Source organism: Anarhichas minor, unplaced genomic scaffold (genome assembly GCF_050575085.1).
Source record: "Anarhichas minor isolate MPS153535 unplaced genomic scaffold, ASM5057508v1 ptg000149l, whole genome shotgun sequence".
In the NCBI taxonomy this organism is placed as follows: Eukaryota; Metazoa; Chordata; class Actinopteri; order Perciformes; family Anarhichadidae; genus Anarhichas; species Anarhichas minor.
In genome coordinates, this window is record NW_027466595.1 from 206,218 (window position 1) to 222,500 (window position 16,283).

Genomic DNA, 16,283 nt, shown 5'->3' on the forward strand with positions numbered 1-16,283 from the left:
CCATAAACCAGACACACACCTCTGTTTTAGTCAATATCTGCACAACTGAACAGACGGCAAGTCCAAATCACTCTTTTTCTTCTTACTTTTAGTGCCGCTGCCCGTACAAAGTTCTAGGCTGATGTTGCATTCAACTGGGACATACTGCGACGTCATAACCACAGCAAATAGAGTAGAGGTAGAACTGAACAGTTCTCGTAGCACAAAGGATAAATTGCGACTGTTGTTAATTGTTATGGTGACAACACATTTCAGACGGGCCGTAAAGTGTTGACGATGGCTAGCTATTTAGCTAGGTACCTAGCTCCTACTGGCCACCAGTCCTCTGCAACCAGTGTAGCAATTAAGCATGCTGGAATTAGCTAGCTAGCTAACTAGCCAGCTGTCCACTGGTTAGCTAGCCAGCTTGCTAATTCCACCATGCTTTAATGCTACACTGGTTACAGAAAATGAGCTGAACTCATCTCTTGTTAGCAATATGCTACGCTTGTGTGGCTAGAGCAGTAACTTGTTACATTTGACTAATTTACTCTCTGCGCTTCATAACGTTACCACTCCGCTGATCGTTTTAGTCGATACTGTAAAACCTCAGTGAGTCCGCAATTTACCGTTTAGTCCGTTTAGTTGATACAGAAGTTAGCCTGCTACGCAACGGTTGCAGTGAAAACGCTGTGACCGCAGTTCGTCAATGAGCTGTCCACTGTGCAGAGGATTATGGGTAAGAATGTGACAAGATGCGATATGACATCCTGGTATTTTTGATATATTGCATTATGGTTTGGGACATACTCTTTCTATGGTAACACGGCTTTCTGCAGTCGATCTTTGAGGAAAAGAAGAAAGCACCACCACAACATTCTTTATATCTTTAGTCAAGACACAGCGAACTGAAGAATGAGTGTTTCAGAACGTTTATAACCCTGAAAGACGTCGAGGACATCTCAATAGGAACATGGTCATCGCTCATGAGCTGGGATATGGACGCTTCTCTGAACTAGGATTAGTTAAACTCGTGACCCTTTAAGCAACTTAAACATTTATACACGCCTGACCGCCAAATGACAGAGTTCAGATACCCAAATGAGAAAGTAAGAGCACTGTATTTTTTCTGGGCATTCTGACACCTTTGTCTTCAATAATCTGTGCAGAATAACACAAAGTGACTATTTCCATTCCAAGTAATTATAGACTCCCAGCTCTCGGAGACTTGCGTGTTCCTGTAATTAAAGACAAAGCGGAGGCAAAGTGAGGAAGATTCCCACCCGTTCTGGCTGTGACGCCGGTTAGACTGGCACATCGCTTCTTTCTGAGTCCAGTAATTATCACTAGAAGATGAAGGGAAGCGACGGACTCACTGAAATAGATAGAAATTACTTTCTTTTCTTGAAAACATGGCCTTGATTTATCCAGACAGTGTTTCTCTGATGTTTGTGAGACCACATAGAAGATGAAATATCTTCCTCGCTGTCTGTTTAAAGGAATCATTCATTCGGCTTTAGAGGCGCTTCATGGTCAACCATCAGTCTCTTGGTCTAATCCCACTTTTCTTTAGACTTTAGTCTCTTTCACTAATTCTGTTATTTGGCCGGCAGCTCCGCGGCCGTCGGTCTGTGAATAGGATTCAGATTATAAATTTTAAAGTGTTTTGTTCGCAAAGGTAGAAAAGCTCCAGAGTGTAGTTTACTGAACATTTGCTGAAGGTCTGACTGAACCAATGAAGCAGAGGAAAGTTTATGTTCTTTGTCCCAGTGTCCCCCCAAACACTCCAGACTGTCTTTATGAATAGTTAGCTCTTTAATTAACCGTCGTGGTTACAGAAAGGTTAAATAGATGTTGAAGAGAAAAGCTTGGATCAGAACCACACCTGCAGCGTGGGAACAATCAGACGGGCTGGGCCGGTTCCTGAGCCAACAGAGCGGCTCTGGCTCGTTGCAGCGACGATAAATCAAACAGACCCGCTCAGCTGCAAGTCTTTGCACTCCGTCTTCTCTCTTCTCTGAGAGAGAGAGCTGCCAAACCACGTCCTGGCTGCTCGGTTTAGCAGTTCTGTGATTAAAGCGTCCATCTGCTGGAAGGAACATATATCTAATGCAGCCAGAGCGCTAAACAAACCACGAGCTGACAGCTTATAGAGCAGAAACAACATGGTGGAGAGTCTTTGTGAATAACTTGATCGAGCTGCATCCTCAGTCATTTTGTTTTATTACACACAGCTGAGAGGCTACACTAGGTTTCTTATTCTTTAAAAGGTATCCCATCAAAAATGAATACACAATACTGGCTAAACCAAACATTTTCATATTGAAGAAGTAGTTCCACATTTTAAAATATTATTTCCTTTCTTGCTGAGAGTAAGATGAGAAGAAGAAGATTAGCTTAGCTTGAGCTTAGCATAAACACTGGCAATGAAAAAACAAGAAGGAAGTCGGTGCTTCCGGCTAGGTGCTGGTGGGCGGGGTGTGATCCTTTGGACAGGGCTAGGCTAACGTTTCGGGCTTTGTGCTAAGCTAAGCTAACCGGCTGTTGCTTCAAATTGACTGTACATATACATTAGAGGTATCAATCTACTCTAACTCTTGACAAGGCAGCAGTAAGTAATAATACTCCATGCTGTGCTTGTTGCTGATGCAGTGTGATTTATAGCGGGGGGGTTGTTTGGCGGGGGGGCATAATGATTGAATGTGTGTGCAGAGCCGGCTGCTCAGCTTGGAGATGTGAAGGTGCTGACACATGCAGAGCTTCACACGTGAATGCATTTAAACACGCATGTAACTAACACATCCACATGTGACAGCATGAACGCACCCACGGCACAGGTTTAATCCATAATCCATATATCTCCTCACAATGTGTGCACAGGTATGTCAAGTACTACAACTAGTCAGTTTGTCAAAACTGTGATAACTAAATACAAGAGAAAGACTCCGTGTTTAAGGTTTTCAGAAGATACAAATTAATCACTTTAATATTTCACACCAAATATGTATTATTGAAGGACCTTACCATAGATGAACATGTTTGGGCATATGTAATACACAGCTGTTATCTTTCCTCTTGCAGCCAATAGAAGCTGAAGTGAGGTAGAATGAATCCAAAGGTCTGAAGTCGCGGTCACAACGCCCGCAGAGACGATATTCACGTTGAAAGTTCACCAAAGTTGAACTTTACACAAATTCAAAGACGTGTTTTCTCCGGCGCTGGAACTGAACGTTTCTCTGCCCGTTGGCTCACATAGAGTGAAAGTAAACGATGTGTAACCATGAAATCATAGTCTGAAAATGGTTTGTTAAAAAGCTGCTCTGACACCAATAATTTAAGTTTCTGCGTTTCGGTATTTAAGTACAAAACTCTGGATGAACATACAGAATATTATAAATATTCACATTTCGCTCCAGTTCCAAACCATTTCAGCACATTTTGTTTTTTGGCCAAAGTGACGGTCTCCCAGAGGCCGTCTGTTAAATTATATAAGTTATATAATAATCATCCGACCACTGGAACCTGTGATTCACCCTCATATTCCTTCTCTCACAGCAGGCCGATGAATCACATTAAAAACCTCAACATGTAGACAAAGTGTTAGCTGAGCAGAGAGCGAGCAGGCTTCTCAGTCAGCGAAACAAATGTGAGGGAAATGTTTTGCATGAGGTCATCCGTCTGTGTGCTCCATGTCGTGGTGTTTCTTATGTCGGGTGAGAGCTGGAGGACTGGGGCCAAAACCAGAACATCAGCCAGTCAGCACTGGATTGATATGGAAAGACCATCTGGAAACCATTTGGCAATCTGATACTAAATATGGGGTTCAACCTTTTAATAGTTGGTTAGGAGAGGAACATCTCCTTGACCCCTTGAGGGACGTAAATACACAGACACGCATGCACGCACGCACACACGCACACACACACACAAACACACACTACCGGCCCACATGCATGTGGCAGTGATCTGGAAGCCTAATTAGCTGAGGATGTGGGTAGAGGGAAGGGGAGGGTGAAATTGGACCTGAGTTTCTTCTGATTGAGGGGAAATGGGAAACAGGCTGGAACCAATGTTACCCTTTAGCCTTAAACACACACACACACACACACTCAGCTGAATGATGGTTACTGGATCAGTGATGAAATATCTCTCAGTTGGCCCACTGCTTGGTGCACACGAATCCCCTGTGATCATGGCCTCCAGTCCCTGGATGCCAATATCCGTTGGTCCAAAAGGAAAGTGAGTTTGGAGGCTGTGGTTGCAGAATGAATCACTGGCTCATCTGATTTGGATTACTCACTCTTGCCTTTCTTTTCTTTCTGTGCATTCTCAAAGCGCTCAGATGACTAGTTTAATAAGCCAGATCCTAAACCTTCTAAAGAATGTAGGAGCCGACACTTTTATCTGGACAAATCACAAGTACAACCAATAAGGAGGTAGAGGACGGACCTTAAATGCTTTGAGATCCAACCGAGCAAGGATCCATCGTGCCGAAGTGTCGTCAAGTTTTACAGTGATGCCCGCCGGCACCAGGCATGTTGTTCTGCAGCCGGCCTGTGAAGGTACAATGTCATTAGAACGGAGAACACAACCACCTGTAGCAGACCAAAGCATACAAAAGACAAGAGAACAACTAATAGTAATAACTGACAACCATGCATAGTGTACAGCTTAACAGATAAGAATAGCCATCACATAACAGGGCTTGGAGTTGGACGATAATACAGAATCCAACGGCTGCAGGGATTGAACTAGAGATGCTCAGCTGCAACCGAACACATCTTTAAATGGCGCCCTTATGGAGGTATTGTGCCCCTATGGAGTGATGCCGCTCATACGGATAGATTCAGTATGACAAAACATATATCATTAGCCAACAATGAGGTCAACATCCAGTTTGGTAAATACGAGTGTCTCCAGCAGGACGGCCATGAACTCCAGTAAAACCCTGATGTACTGTATGTGGTCTGTTCATCCAGATTAAAAGAGTGCCGTGTGCAGAGATTCTGGTTTGTGGGTGATCCGCAGGTCTCACTTCCTTCCAGGGACGAGGAGCTTCAGGGCCCCCCGTCTGTAACCTCAAGTGTGCTCCTTAAGGACCCAGCGAAGCCGGTGGGAACGTAGACAAATCCCAGGCTTAGCGCTCTCCACATAAAACAAAGCCCTGTTCCCAGTGGACGGGCTGAGTAATCCTGGTAAACCAGGCTGAGGACGGGTTTGCTTCCAGGCATGGACCTCTAAATCTCACCCTGTCACCAGCTGTGAGACGTCCACATGTTCCACCTCTCTAATGCTTCCTGTCACAAACAGGCTACTTGAACATGCTCTTGAGACGCCATTCTTGAGCTCAAAAATATAATTCATCCATCAAGCCGGCGACAGTAACACAAGAGCACCACCACACTCAGCTGTTAGCCACTTAGCTATTAGCCTCTCGGCTGTTGGCCTCTCAGCGCTGTGAGAAGATGTTTGTACTTCATTCACTCCCCATGATGCCGACTGACTTTTCCCAGTTACTCCCAGCAACCAGCTGTCAGTCACGCGTGATTGTCAGACGGGAGCTCTTTATCAGTTTGTATAGCCGAGGGTCTACATGGGTTCACCTTCATGACCACACAGGGTCAAATAATGCCTTTCAGTCCGCGGTGCCGTCCAACATTTAATTGGCTTTTATTGACTTTGGTAAAGTCTGGCTGTCACTTAATGTTGTAAAGGTCTTTGTTGTCCGTCTGTTCCCAATTCAACAGAACGTGTAGATGTGAGTTTGAATAGCGAGCTGTCGAGTGAAAGCCTTCGAGCGTCAGAGGAACTTCTTTTTAGCTTGTTGACAATCGTTGTGTTTGGGTTCATCTGTACCCTCAGAGGAAGCATGTCTTCAATTAGACAAAGGGTATATAGGGTTGTCACATAGAACATGTTCGGCTGAACCAGGTTCACGGACTCTGAGAAGCTTTCTGAGCCGTTCACACGACAGGAATCTCTAAAAGTCAAAAGGTTTTGATTCCAAATGACTGCACGACTTCTTCTGTGGTGTTCCTCAAGGTCTCGGTGTCTTAATGTTTGGAGAACAAAATGTATTTGTTAATCAAATGTTATCAACCTATGAGACATGGATGATATACTTCCATCAGAATGTTCTCAGCGCTTTAACTTTGACTTATGACCAAAGCAACTTGACACTAAATGTAATCTTCAGCTGATGTTCTACCATATGGATCCAAATCTTATTTAAATGTGTAAATAATACGTATATTAATGAATCTAAGAGACGTGGAGAGTTCAGAACAGGAGCTCTGAATCAAGCAGCATAAAGGACTCGTTCTTATAAACTACTAAACACCTGAGAGCAGCTAGCACACCGTATGAAGCTAAAGGCCTGAGGCTAAGCTACTATGCTAAGTTAGCATAGTCAACACACTAAACACACGTTCACTTCAATCATCAACACATTACAAACAGACTCTTCTCACATTGTAGATGTTGGTTGTCTCCTGAGCTCCATGTTACCTGCTGGCCATGTGTCCAAACCACCAAACAGGAAGTGACATCATCCAATGGGCTCCATAGCAGTGGAGAAGTGTCTTTATTGTTTATAGAAGAACTTCTAGTGTTAACACGTCTCCTTCAGGAACGTTGATATAATAATGAGACTGTTGTAGATATAGATGTCTTTCTGTCTCTTCAGAGATTATTAACAAACTGTTTTAAAGCTTCCTGTTTAAAGGCTGCTCCTCATTTCTCTATTCAGTGTCTCCTCGTCTCCTCCGTCCTGTCTGTAAGGAAGCGCTGAAGGACGTTTCACTTCCTAAAATGCATCTGGAGGAGAGGAGAGAGGAGAGAGAAGTGAGGAGAGGAGAGAGGAGACATGAAACAGAAGACAGGAGAGAGGAGAGAAGTGAGGAGAGGAGACATGAAACAGAAGACAGGAGAGAGAAGAGAAGTGAGGAGAGGAGACAGGAGAGAGTTTGTTGTATCAAAGAAAAAGTTGAACATTTTTATTCTCATTTGATGAAACAACGAACAGCTGATTCAGTATCTCATTTCTTTAAACGTCCGTCGCCTCGACTCCTCTCTCCTTCACTAGCGTCTCAGGTGGGAGGGACTTAGACGCAAGGAGAGCAGTCGAGGAAAGGAATCGAGGACGCACAGACTGAGGAATGAGAAGCACGTACAAATAAAACAGCTGGTTTTCAGTACGTGAGTGTAAACAGATGTTTGTATCCACAAGAGGAATTATTTCTATTGTACACGTAAGAACGTTTTTTATAAAGTATGGTTTTATGACAGCATGAACAGAGACAAACAGGCTCACAGCGCCACCTACTGACGACTTCCAGTGCTACAATATAAATATTAAAGTTTAGTTTCAAAGAAAACAATCTGCTTCTGCACTTTATTAAAGCGTTATTGTCACATTTCTTGCCATAATATCAGAATGTTCTCTGAATGCATTTCACAGAACTGGAAGTTTTAACATCCAGTGAGTGACTTTGTTTCCTTCGTCCTGGTCTCTCACTAGGAGCTAGGAGACGAGGAGACACGTCAGTTGTTCCTTTAACCCTGTGAACCACTGAGCTGTTTCTGCTCCGTCACATTGTTCTCTCTGTAACATAAAGTCCTGCTGCTCTACAGAACCATGAGGACTAGAACATGAACACTTCTGTAGTGCACAAGTTATGATGACATCATCACTAAGAAGAAAGAAAACAAGTTCAATTTCTTTGATAATTCATTTTACAAATATTGGCAAAAAATTGAATCTATAAATCCAACATTGTTCCAAGTGTTGGAAAAATAAAATGGAGTCTCCACATGTTTTATATATTGAACTAATCCCATGTTTCCAGCCTCTCTCCTCTCCTCTCTGTGTTCACTTCCTGTAGTTCAGTCAGAGTTCCTCCTCCTTGTAGTCACATGACCGTTGGTCTCAGATGAATCAATCATGACGTCATAGTTTCACAATGTAATGTTTAACACATTCTGGTTAAAGTGAACTCTTTATTAGAGGAGACATTTATAATGAGAACATGTAGAATAAAATGTTTTTGACGATTGACAATTCTAAGCTTCGTTTCAGTTTATTTTTGTGACAGAAGCATTCGTCTCACATGATGTGTTCAAGGACCGTCAGTGATAAACGGTGTCGTTTTGGGCGATCGTTTATAGAAAAACATGCTTTTCCATCCCGCCGGCGTGTTCTGGGGTTCAGAGGGTTCAGCTGAGATGTTTAGCGTCCTCATAGGACCAGATGTTCACAAACATCTAAATGTCTTCTCGACAGACTGTGTGGCTCCACAGGTCACACTCCTCTGTGCCGCCATCTTGTTTCTCAGCTCCGGTCTGTGTGAGAGGTTTTCTACCTAAAGAGAAGAATCAAAGTTCAAGTTAGTGACTAAGAGCATCAGGAGTCCAACACTATTTGTATGTTTCCACATTTCATAGTCTTGATTTCCTCTTCAGAATAAAAGCCCTGCTCCTCCATAGAAACAGAACCACGATGACTAGAAGTAGAACATGAACACGTCTGTAGTGCACAACAACAGTTATGATGACATCATCACTAAGAAGAAAGAAAACATGAATTTCTTTGATAATTTATTTTACAGAAATTAGAAAACACTAATCTATACAGAGGTAACATGGAAGTAAGGAGAAAGTGCACAACATCATTTAAGCATCAGAATAGCACAGAAGCTAATGTGCACGTCTCAACACAGACATCTCAACATCTCAGCACTGGAACCTGAACTCTGAGTTCACGTCTTTGTCTCCTGCTGGATGTGAACACGTCGTGTTTCTCTGCGACGTCCTCGTCTGGATCTCTCCTCGTTCACTTCCTTTCTCAGAAGAGAAGCGTTGATGTGATGTGAGCCTGTCTGAAGATCACACCTGCAGCGTTCCAGAGCGTCAGCTGAACATCTTCTTCAGCTTAGAAAAGAAGCTTCCCTCCTCTTCCTCCTCCTCCTTCTTCTTCTGCTGCTCTTCCTCCTGTGAGCTGGTGGACTTGGTGGGACCAGGACCTGAGGTGGTGCTGCCCTCTGCTGGACACAAACACACACTGCATCAGTTTAAATACTGCTGTGAGTCTCGTTACTGCAACGGTGGACTGACCGCTGACCTGAAGACGGCTCCACGCCGTTCACAGACCCCTGGACGTCTGTCTCGTCTTCAGCATAACTTAGCAACAGAGAGCGCTGACGACGGGTCAACTTCCTGTCGAGACAGAGAGACAGATAGAGAGACGGACAGACAGACGGACGGACGGACAGACAGTCAGTCAAAGTGTCTCTGGTTTGTTGTCACATGACTGTTGGTCTCAGATGAATCAATCATGACTTCATAGTTTCTCTGAGGAGCTCACACTTTAATGTTTTTACACACTCTGGTTAAAGGGAACGCTTTATTTTAAAAGAGAACATGAAGAATAAAATGTTTGATGAAATATCACATATTGAAGCTTCGTTTTGGCTGCTTTTTTCTGACGGAAGCGTTCGTTGCACATGATGTGTTCAAGGACCGTTGGAAAGATAAGAATCTTACGATGACGACGTCTTTTACAGCTTCTGGCTCTGATAAACGGTGCAGCTTTGACGATTGTTTAAAGGTTTTGGGTTTCAGAGGGTTAACATACATATTTTTAAAAAGGAATAAATTACAGTTTTTGATTTGAAATTAGAAAGTCATTCCGTTATTGCTTTAATAATTTTGTCAGTGCATTAACTGAAAGTAAATCTCATGTAGAACCATCTTATTAATCACCACTGTGACATTAGATAAGGTCTTACTTTGGCACTCTGATCTTGATGTGGACGTAGTGGTCTCCATAGCTGTAGCTGTTCATCCTCCGGATGCCTTTCCCCTGCAGACGGATCACCTGGTCAGCCTGGCAGGCAGCAGGAATCTGGAAAACACGGACACACTATGAACCAGACGGCAGAGATCTGCTCTTCTGGTAGATGCAACCAGAAATAATACATGGAAGTGGCTGCACTGTAATGTGACTGAAGTGAACCTCCGTTGGTTAGCCGTTAGCGGTGCTGCTAACGTTACTAGCTCTCCTCTGATTGGTTGTTTACAATGAAACATGATCAGAGATCAGAGACTAGAAACACATGTTCTACTGAGTCAGTACAACTTTATTTACACTGTGATGGTTAACGTTAAAACTGAGGGGGATCTGTATGGATCCACTACGGTCCGTCACACCATTATGCTGATGGTTTACTAACCATGGTGCAATTCTTACTCACCATTATACTGATGGTTTAATAAGCATGGTGCACTTCTTACTCACCATTATGCTGATGGTTTAATAACCATGGTGCACTTCTTACTCACCATTATACTGATGGTTTGATAAGCATGGTGCACTTCTTACTCACCATTATGCTGATGGTTTAATAACCATGGTGCACTTCTTACTCACCATTATACTGATGGTTTAATAAGCATGGTGCACTTCTTACTCACCATTATACTGATGGTTTAATAAGCATGGTGCACTTCTTACTCACCATTATACTGATGGTTTGATAAGCATGGTGCACTTCTTACTCACCATTATGCTGATGGTTTAATAACCATGGTGCACTTCTTACTCACCATTATACTGATGGTTTGATAAGCATGGTGCACTTCTTACTCACCATTATACTGATGGTTTAATAAGCATGGTGCACTTCTTACTCACCATTATACTGATGGTTTGATAAGCATGGTGCACTTCTTACTCACCATTATGCTGATGGTTTAATAACCATGGTGCACTTCTTACTCACCATTATACTGATGGTTTGATAAGCATGGTGCACTTCTTACTCACCATTATACTGATGGTTTAATAAGCATGGTGCACTTCTTACTCACCATTATACTGATGGTTTGATAAGCATGGTGCACTTCTTACTCACCATTATACTGATGGTTTGATAAGCATGGTGCACTTCTTACTCACCATTATGCTGATGGTTTAATAACCATGGTGCACTTCTTACTCACCATTATACTGATGGTTTGATAAGCATGGTGCACTTCTTACTCACCATTATACTGATGGTTTGATAAGCATGGTGCACTTCTTACTCACCATTATACTGATGGTTTGATAAGCATGGTGCACTTCTTACTCACCATTATACTGATGGTTTGATAAGCATGGTGCACTTCTTACTCACCATTATACTGATGGTTTAATAAGCATGGTGCACTTCTTACTCACCATTATACTGATGGTTTAATAAGCATGGTGCACTTCTTACTCACCATTATACTGATGGTTTGATAAGCATGGTGCACTTCTTACTCACCATTATACTGATGGTTTGATAAGCATGGTGCACTTCTTACTCACCATTATGCTGATGGTTTAATAACCATGGTGCACTTCTTACTCACCATTATACTGATGGTTTAATAAGCATGGTGCACTTCTTACTCACCATTATACTGATGGTTTGATAAGCATGGTGCACTTCTTACTCACCATTATACTGATGGTTTGATAAGCATGGTGCACTTCTTACTCACCATTATGCTGATGGTTTAATAACCATGGTGCACTTCTTACTCACCATTATACTGATGGTTTGATAACCATGGTGCACTTCTTACTCACCATTATACTGATGGTTTGATAACCATGGTGCACTTCTTACTCACCATTATACTGATGGTTTGATAACCATGGTGCACTTCTTACTCACCATTATACTGATGGTTTGATAAGCATGGTGCACTTCTTACTCACCATTATACTGATGGTTTGATAGAGGCCCGGTGCCGTTGCTGTTCCCCCCAGGATGGCCTGAGCTACAGAGATCAACACGTCTGAGTGGATGTCTACTCCGTTGCGCCTGAACACCGGACTTCTCTGAACCTGCATCGAGAAGTTTCAGATAAAAACACTTCAGACTCCCGATACGTCGCCAGAATTCAATAACTTCAAAGGAGAAAGAAAACTCACCCTGAATGTAATGAGGATTTCTTTTTTACCGACTGACATGCGAACTGTTTGACCATTTTCCACTCCTGTGAGGAGACGTCACAAAAAAAAGTATTACTTTTGCCAAGATGTATGTCGTTATATAACATTTTCCAGATCCAACAGCAGTCAGAGAAGGTTTACACAGACTCATAATCTGGAGTAATATTAAATAATCTGGCTGTACAAATGTCAATGTTTTACATTCAAAACTGCTATTGAGGTTTTTAGAGATTGAAGCTTTGACTGTCGTCATATTTTATGACGTCATTACGGTTAAAAAAAGAAAAGGAATAAAATAGATTGGTTGTTGTTGTTATATTAATGTAATTCATGGTACTATTAGAGGTGCGACCTCTCTCTGTGTGCAGCGAGCTGGAGAGCGGAGTGTTAGCATCATATTTCGTTAGAAACATGTTGTGAATATTGGAAATGATCTTTTCGAAACAGTTTGACTTTTTGAACTTTACAACACTGTTGGCTTACAGATCGGCCAATTAATCGGACGTTTTAAAAACTATCGCTATGATGGCATTTCTTTCGGGAAGCAATTCTCCACTGCATGAAAATAGGATCAAAAGGCAGCCTGGGAGGAAAAGACACCAATCAACTGTTACTTTTAACTTTAAGAACCAATTTAAGGTTCTCTCTTCCAAATAATCAACAGGCTAACCATCCATTCATGAAATTAAATCACACTTTAGGAGCCTCCATACCCATCAACAATTTGAATGGTTGGTTTACTGATGAATGACTTATTGAATCAAACCTACCAGAAGGAACAGGTACAGTGACCTTCTGCCTCTTCTTCGTCTGTCCTGAACCTCGGCACACAGCGCACGGCGTGTTTATGATCGACCCTTTCCCACCACAGCGTCGACAGGCGGTGCGCATCATGAAAGGACCCGTGTTGACCGACTCCTGCAGGGGCCACAGACAGTAATGTGATGAGTGGTGGCTGACTGACGGCACAGTGGAGCAGTGAGGAACCCTGAGAGGAGACTAATGGAACGAGTCTGAAGAGCTTCAAATAGCTCGAGCTCCTCCGCTGCCACCTGCTGGTCTGACACTCACCATGCCGGTGCCGTTGCAATAGTGACAGTGAGACACTTTGGTGCCCGGCTCGTTGCCCCTCCCATCACACCTCTGACAGGCGTCGTCAATGTTCACACTCAGCTCCTTGTTCGCGCCCTTTGCTGCCTCTGAAAACGTAAGCTCCATCACAAACTGTGGGAGGAAACGGTACACTGCTTTACAATCAAACCGCTGACATCCACACAGACTACAACCTGCTCCATTCAATGCTCGAATGTTTGACTAAGAATCAAAGATAAAAAGGTTTATAAATAGAAAGACCCTACGTGTGAAGGTGTGGTTTACCTCGGGCCGTTGTTCAAACATGTTGTGGATGTCTCCGAAGCCCTTTCCTCCAGTAAACTCTCCGAAGATCTTCCTGAAGAGCTCCTCGGGGTCTATGTTGGTCCCCCCTGCCCTGTAGTACTGCTGCTGGCCTGCTGACCCAGCGCGGCCGGGGTCGAAGCCTGCCGCTCCGTAAGTGTCATACTGCTTCCTCTTCACCTCGTCACTCAGCACCTTCACACAAGAACAACCACAGCGACATTTTGGGTTTGAGTTTGAATGACTGCATATCATAAATGACCAATTCTACTGCCCTTTAAGATCGCTATAAAGGGACTAAATGAGCTCCAACTCTTCCACGTTTAGGGCTTTGTACCTCATAGGCTTCAGCCAGCTTGGCAAACTTCTCCTTGGCGTCGGGGTCTTCTGGGTTGGTGTCCGGGTGGTACTTCTTTGCCAACTGGGAAAGACAAAGAGCATGAAGAATGATGAGCGTAGAGAATGACAACCTTCTTCTTAAGGTACGTGTGACACAGCGATGGTCTCTGACCTGGTAGTAAGCCTTCTTGATGTCCTTCTGTGCCGCAGTGCGGGAGACGCCCAACACTTCATAGAAGTCCTGCTTGTTGGCCGACCGGCTGCTGGTGTGAAAAGAGTGGCCGGTGATACCGCGGGGACATCTGGAGCCTGCAGAGGAAAGGATCCAAAGGGGACCGTGTGATCAGGAGTCCTACTGCACATTCATCTCTCATCACGTATCTGCAATGTGAGCCGTTGTTTCTGTGCACAGCCCCGAGAAAAGCGTAAAGAAGCTAGCGGTTAATCAATAACAAGGTCCGAACTCATTGCATTCATGGGACGCACATAAGAGACAACATGGATTGTTACTGACGTCACTGCACTGGTTACACCACACTGTTACCGGTGTAATCACACCGTTACCGATGTAATCACGCCGTTACCGGTGTAATCACGCCGTTACCGGTGTAATCACGCCGTTACCGGTGTAATCACGCTGTTACACACTAACAGAGAGCAGTTACATCACAGTCAAACCAATGCTAACTACCCTCAGAGGATGCTAGCCTTTAGCTAGCTGCACACTAACATCTAAACCCTTGTGAAGACGGTGTCTGTGCATGTAAACGGACTGAGTCCACAACGAACAGTGACTAGTTGAACTCTCAGGATGTTATGCTCACCATATATACGATGCTAACAGTTAGCTGTCTCACCTCTCAGTCCCCCCAATGTCACGACACCTCCGGGTGTCCACGAGCTCCGGCCGACCGCTGACCCCCCCCGGTGTGTCCGCGATATCGTCGCCGAACAAACTCCTGCATGTCTGGCGGAGACATTCAGAAAACGACCGCTGCGGTCATGTCCTGTCGACAACCAGCGTGTAGCGAGCCGGGCAGCCGGGGACGCCATCTTTAACGCCACTACCGGTGTCAGCGCGTCAGCAGCGGTGGTCTGCGCATGTGCGGCATATCTGCTACTGAAGCAGTACTTTACTTAAAGTGTACTACTTTAACCTCTCACTACACAACGTTTCAGTTTGTAGACATTGTACTTTGTTGTGCAACATATTTACAGTGATGGAAGGAAAGAAGTAGTCTAGATGTACTAAGTACTGGACTCAAGTACTGATTCAATGTACTTTCCTGAGTATTTTCATGTTCTGCTACTTACTGCCTCTCCTCCACTATATCTCAGAGGTACATATTGTACTTTTTACTGTATTTCATATCTAATTGATGATGATGATGACGTGGTCAAAGAGGAAGCAACCACCTCATAAAACTACAACATCATCAAATGTGAAACATACAGTGATCCTGGAGAAGCAGCATCAGAGATCAGAGATCAGAGGATTAAAGGAGGTGAAGGAAGGAGGAGCTTCAGCTTCCTTTGTTTGTCAGGTTTTAATCAGAGAGACTTAGATGAACTCATACCAGGGGATTCATCTGCAGGTGTGGAGTGATGAAAGGAGCTCCGGTGACGAAGCGGTGCGGTCGATGACTTACTTCATCTGCAGCGCAGCGACTGGACTCATCAAGGAAAACAGATGATATGAGCGCTGAGGCTGCTTCTGCAGAGAAAGAGTCTCTGTGTGCTTTTATTAAGGCTCTGATGTGCAGAGTCACCAGACGGAGGCTTTCTCTGCCCCTGAGGTTCTGAGGTTCTGAGGTTCTGAGGTTCTGTGGCAGTGGTCCGGTTCCACCAGGCTGCTCCTAAATGTCTCTGTGGTTAATTCTCTTGAAGCCTGAGTGTGTGTGTGTGTGTGTGTGTGTGTGTGTGTGTGTGTGTGTGTGTGTGTAACTGATGAGAGGGTCTCTCCAGCTGATGAGAGCGACCTAAACAGTAACGTTAGCGGCTGTAAATCCAGAACAAAGAGCTGAAAGAGGCTATAAAACTGTGATCCTTTGTTAACATGAATATATATATATTATATCTGCTTTAAACGTACTTTATGTGACATAACTTAGAGAGGAACTATTATAAAAACCTAGAAGTTACAACACATACAAGGAAAGCACATTATGAATTACATCCAGAGGGAAACATGTTGTCCTGGATTAAGTTTGATTTATCACAAATAATAACAATAATAATAATAATAATAATAATCACATGACGGCAATCACATGACTGTCACGAATATAAAACACTATTTACACGTCTGAGGATGTTACAAAGAAGGACAAATAGTTTTCAGATGCTTTAAAATCAAAGAGTTTACAGGATGTTCAACCTTTGTTTCTTTATAACACATTTAATACTTCCCTTCTTCTTTACAGGGTTAGTATGAAGGTGATAAAGTATATATGCAGAATATGAGATATGAGTTTACAGATCATTACAATCCCTCCTGGAGGTTTATGTTGTTTTACAGGTTTCACTGGTTGTCTTCGTGACTCTTCTCAGGTCACTTAGTTTGTTGGTCCTCTGGTGTTCCAGAGAA

At 43.5% G+C, this 16,283-nt stretch overlaps 1 protein-coding gene across 2 annotated transcripts; it reads right to left on the reverse strand.

Moving 5' to 3' along the window:
• Positions 1–6,943: 6,943 nt before the first annotated feature.
• Positions 6,944–14,771, reverse strand: LOC142943667 (dnaJ homolog subfamily A member 3, mitochondrial-like). 2 transcript variants are annotated; one of them, XM_076085316.1, is made up of 12 exons: positions 14,554–14,771; positions 13,869–14,005; positions 13,695–13,778; positions 13,340–13,552; positions 13,034–13,186; positions 12,733–12,880; positions 11,942–12,006; positions 11,726–11,854; positions 9,765–9,880; positions 9,098–9,192; positions 8,869–9,017; positions 6,944–8,339 (listed from the first exon to the last, which is right to left on the reverse strand). In XM_076085316.1, exons 1-11 carry the CDS (start codon positions 14,747–14,749, stop codon positions 8,887–8,889), a joined length of 1,467 nt encoding a protein of 488 aa, XP_075941431.1. In that variant the 5' UTR covers positions 14,750–14,771; the 3' UTR covers positions 6,944–8,339; positions 8,869–8,886. The 2 variants fall into 2 exon arrangements, with proteins under 2 accessions (XP_075941431.1, XP_075941430.1); XM_076085315.1 differs by lacking the exon at positions 6,944–8,339 and having other exon boundaries at positions 8,562–9,017.
• Between the last annotated feature and the right edge of the window lie 1,512 nt (positions 14,772–16,283).

Coding starts and splice junctions, on each gene's coding strand:
- LOC142943667 (XM_076085316.1), bottom strand. CDS start 14,749: ATGGCGTCCCCGGCTGCCCGGCTCGCTACACGCTGGTTGTCGACAGGA. Junction 13,779..13,868: donor TCAAGAAGGCTTACTACCAG/GTCAGAGACCAT, acceptor TGTCTTTCCCAG/TTGGCAAAGAAGTACCACCC. Junction 11,855..11,941: donor AAATCCTCATTACATTCAGG/GTGAGTTTTCTT, acceptor TTCTCGATGCAG/GTTCAGAGAAGTCCGGTGTT.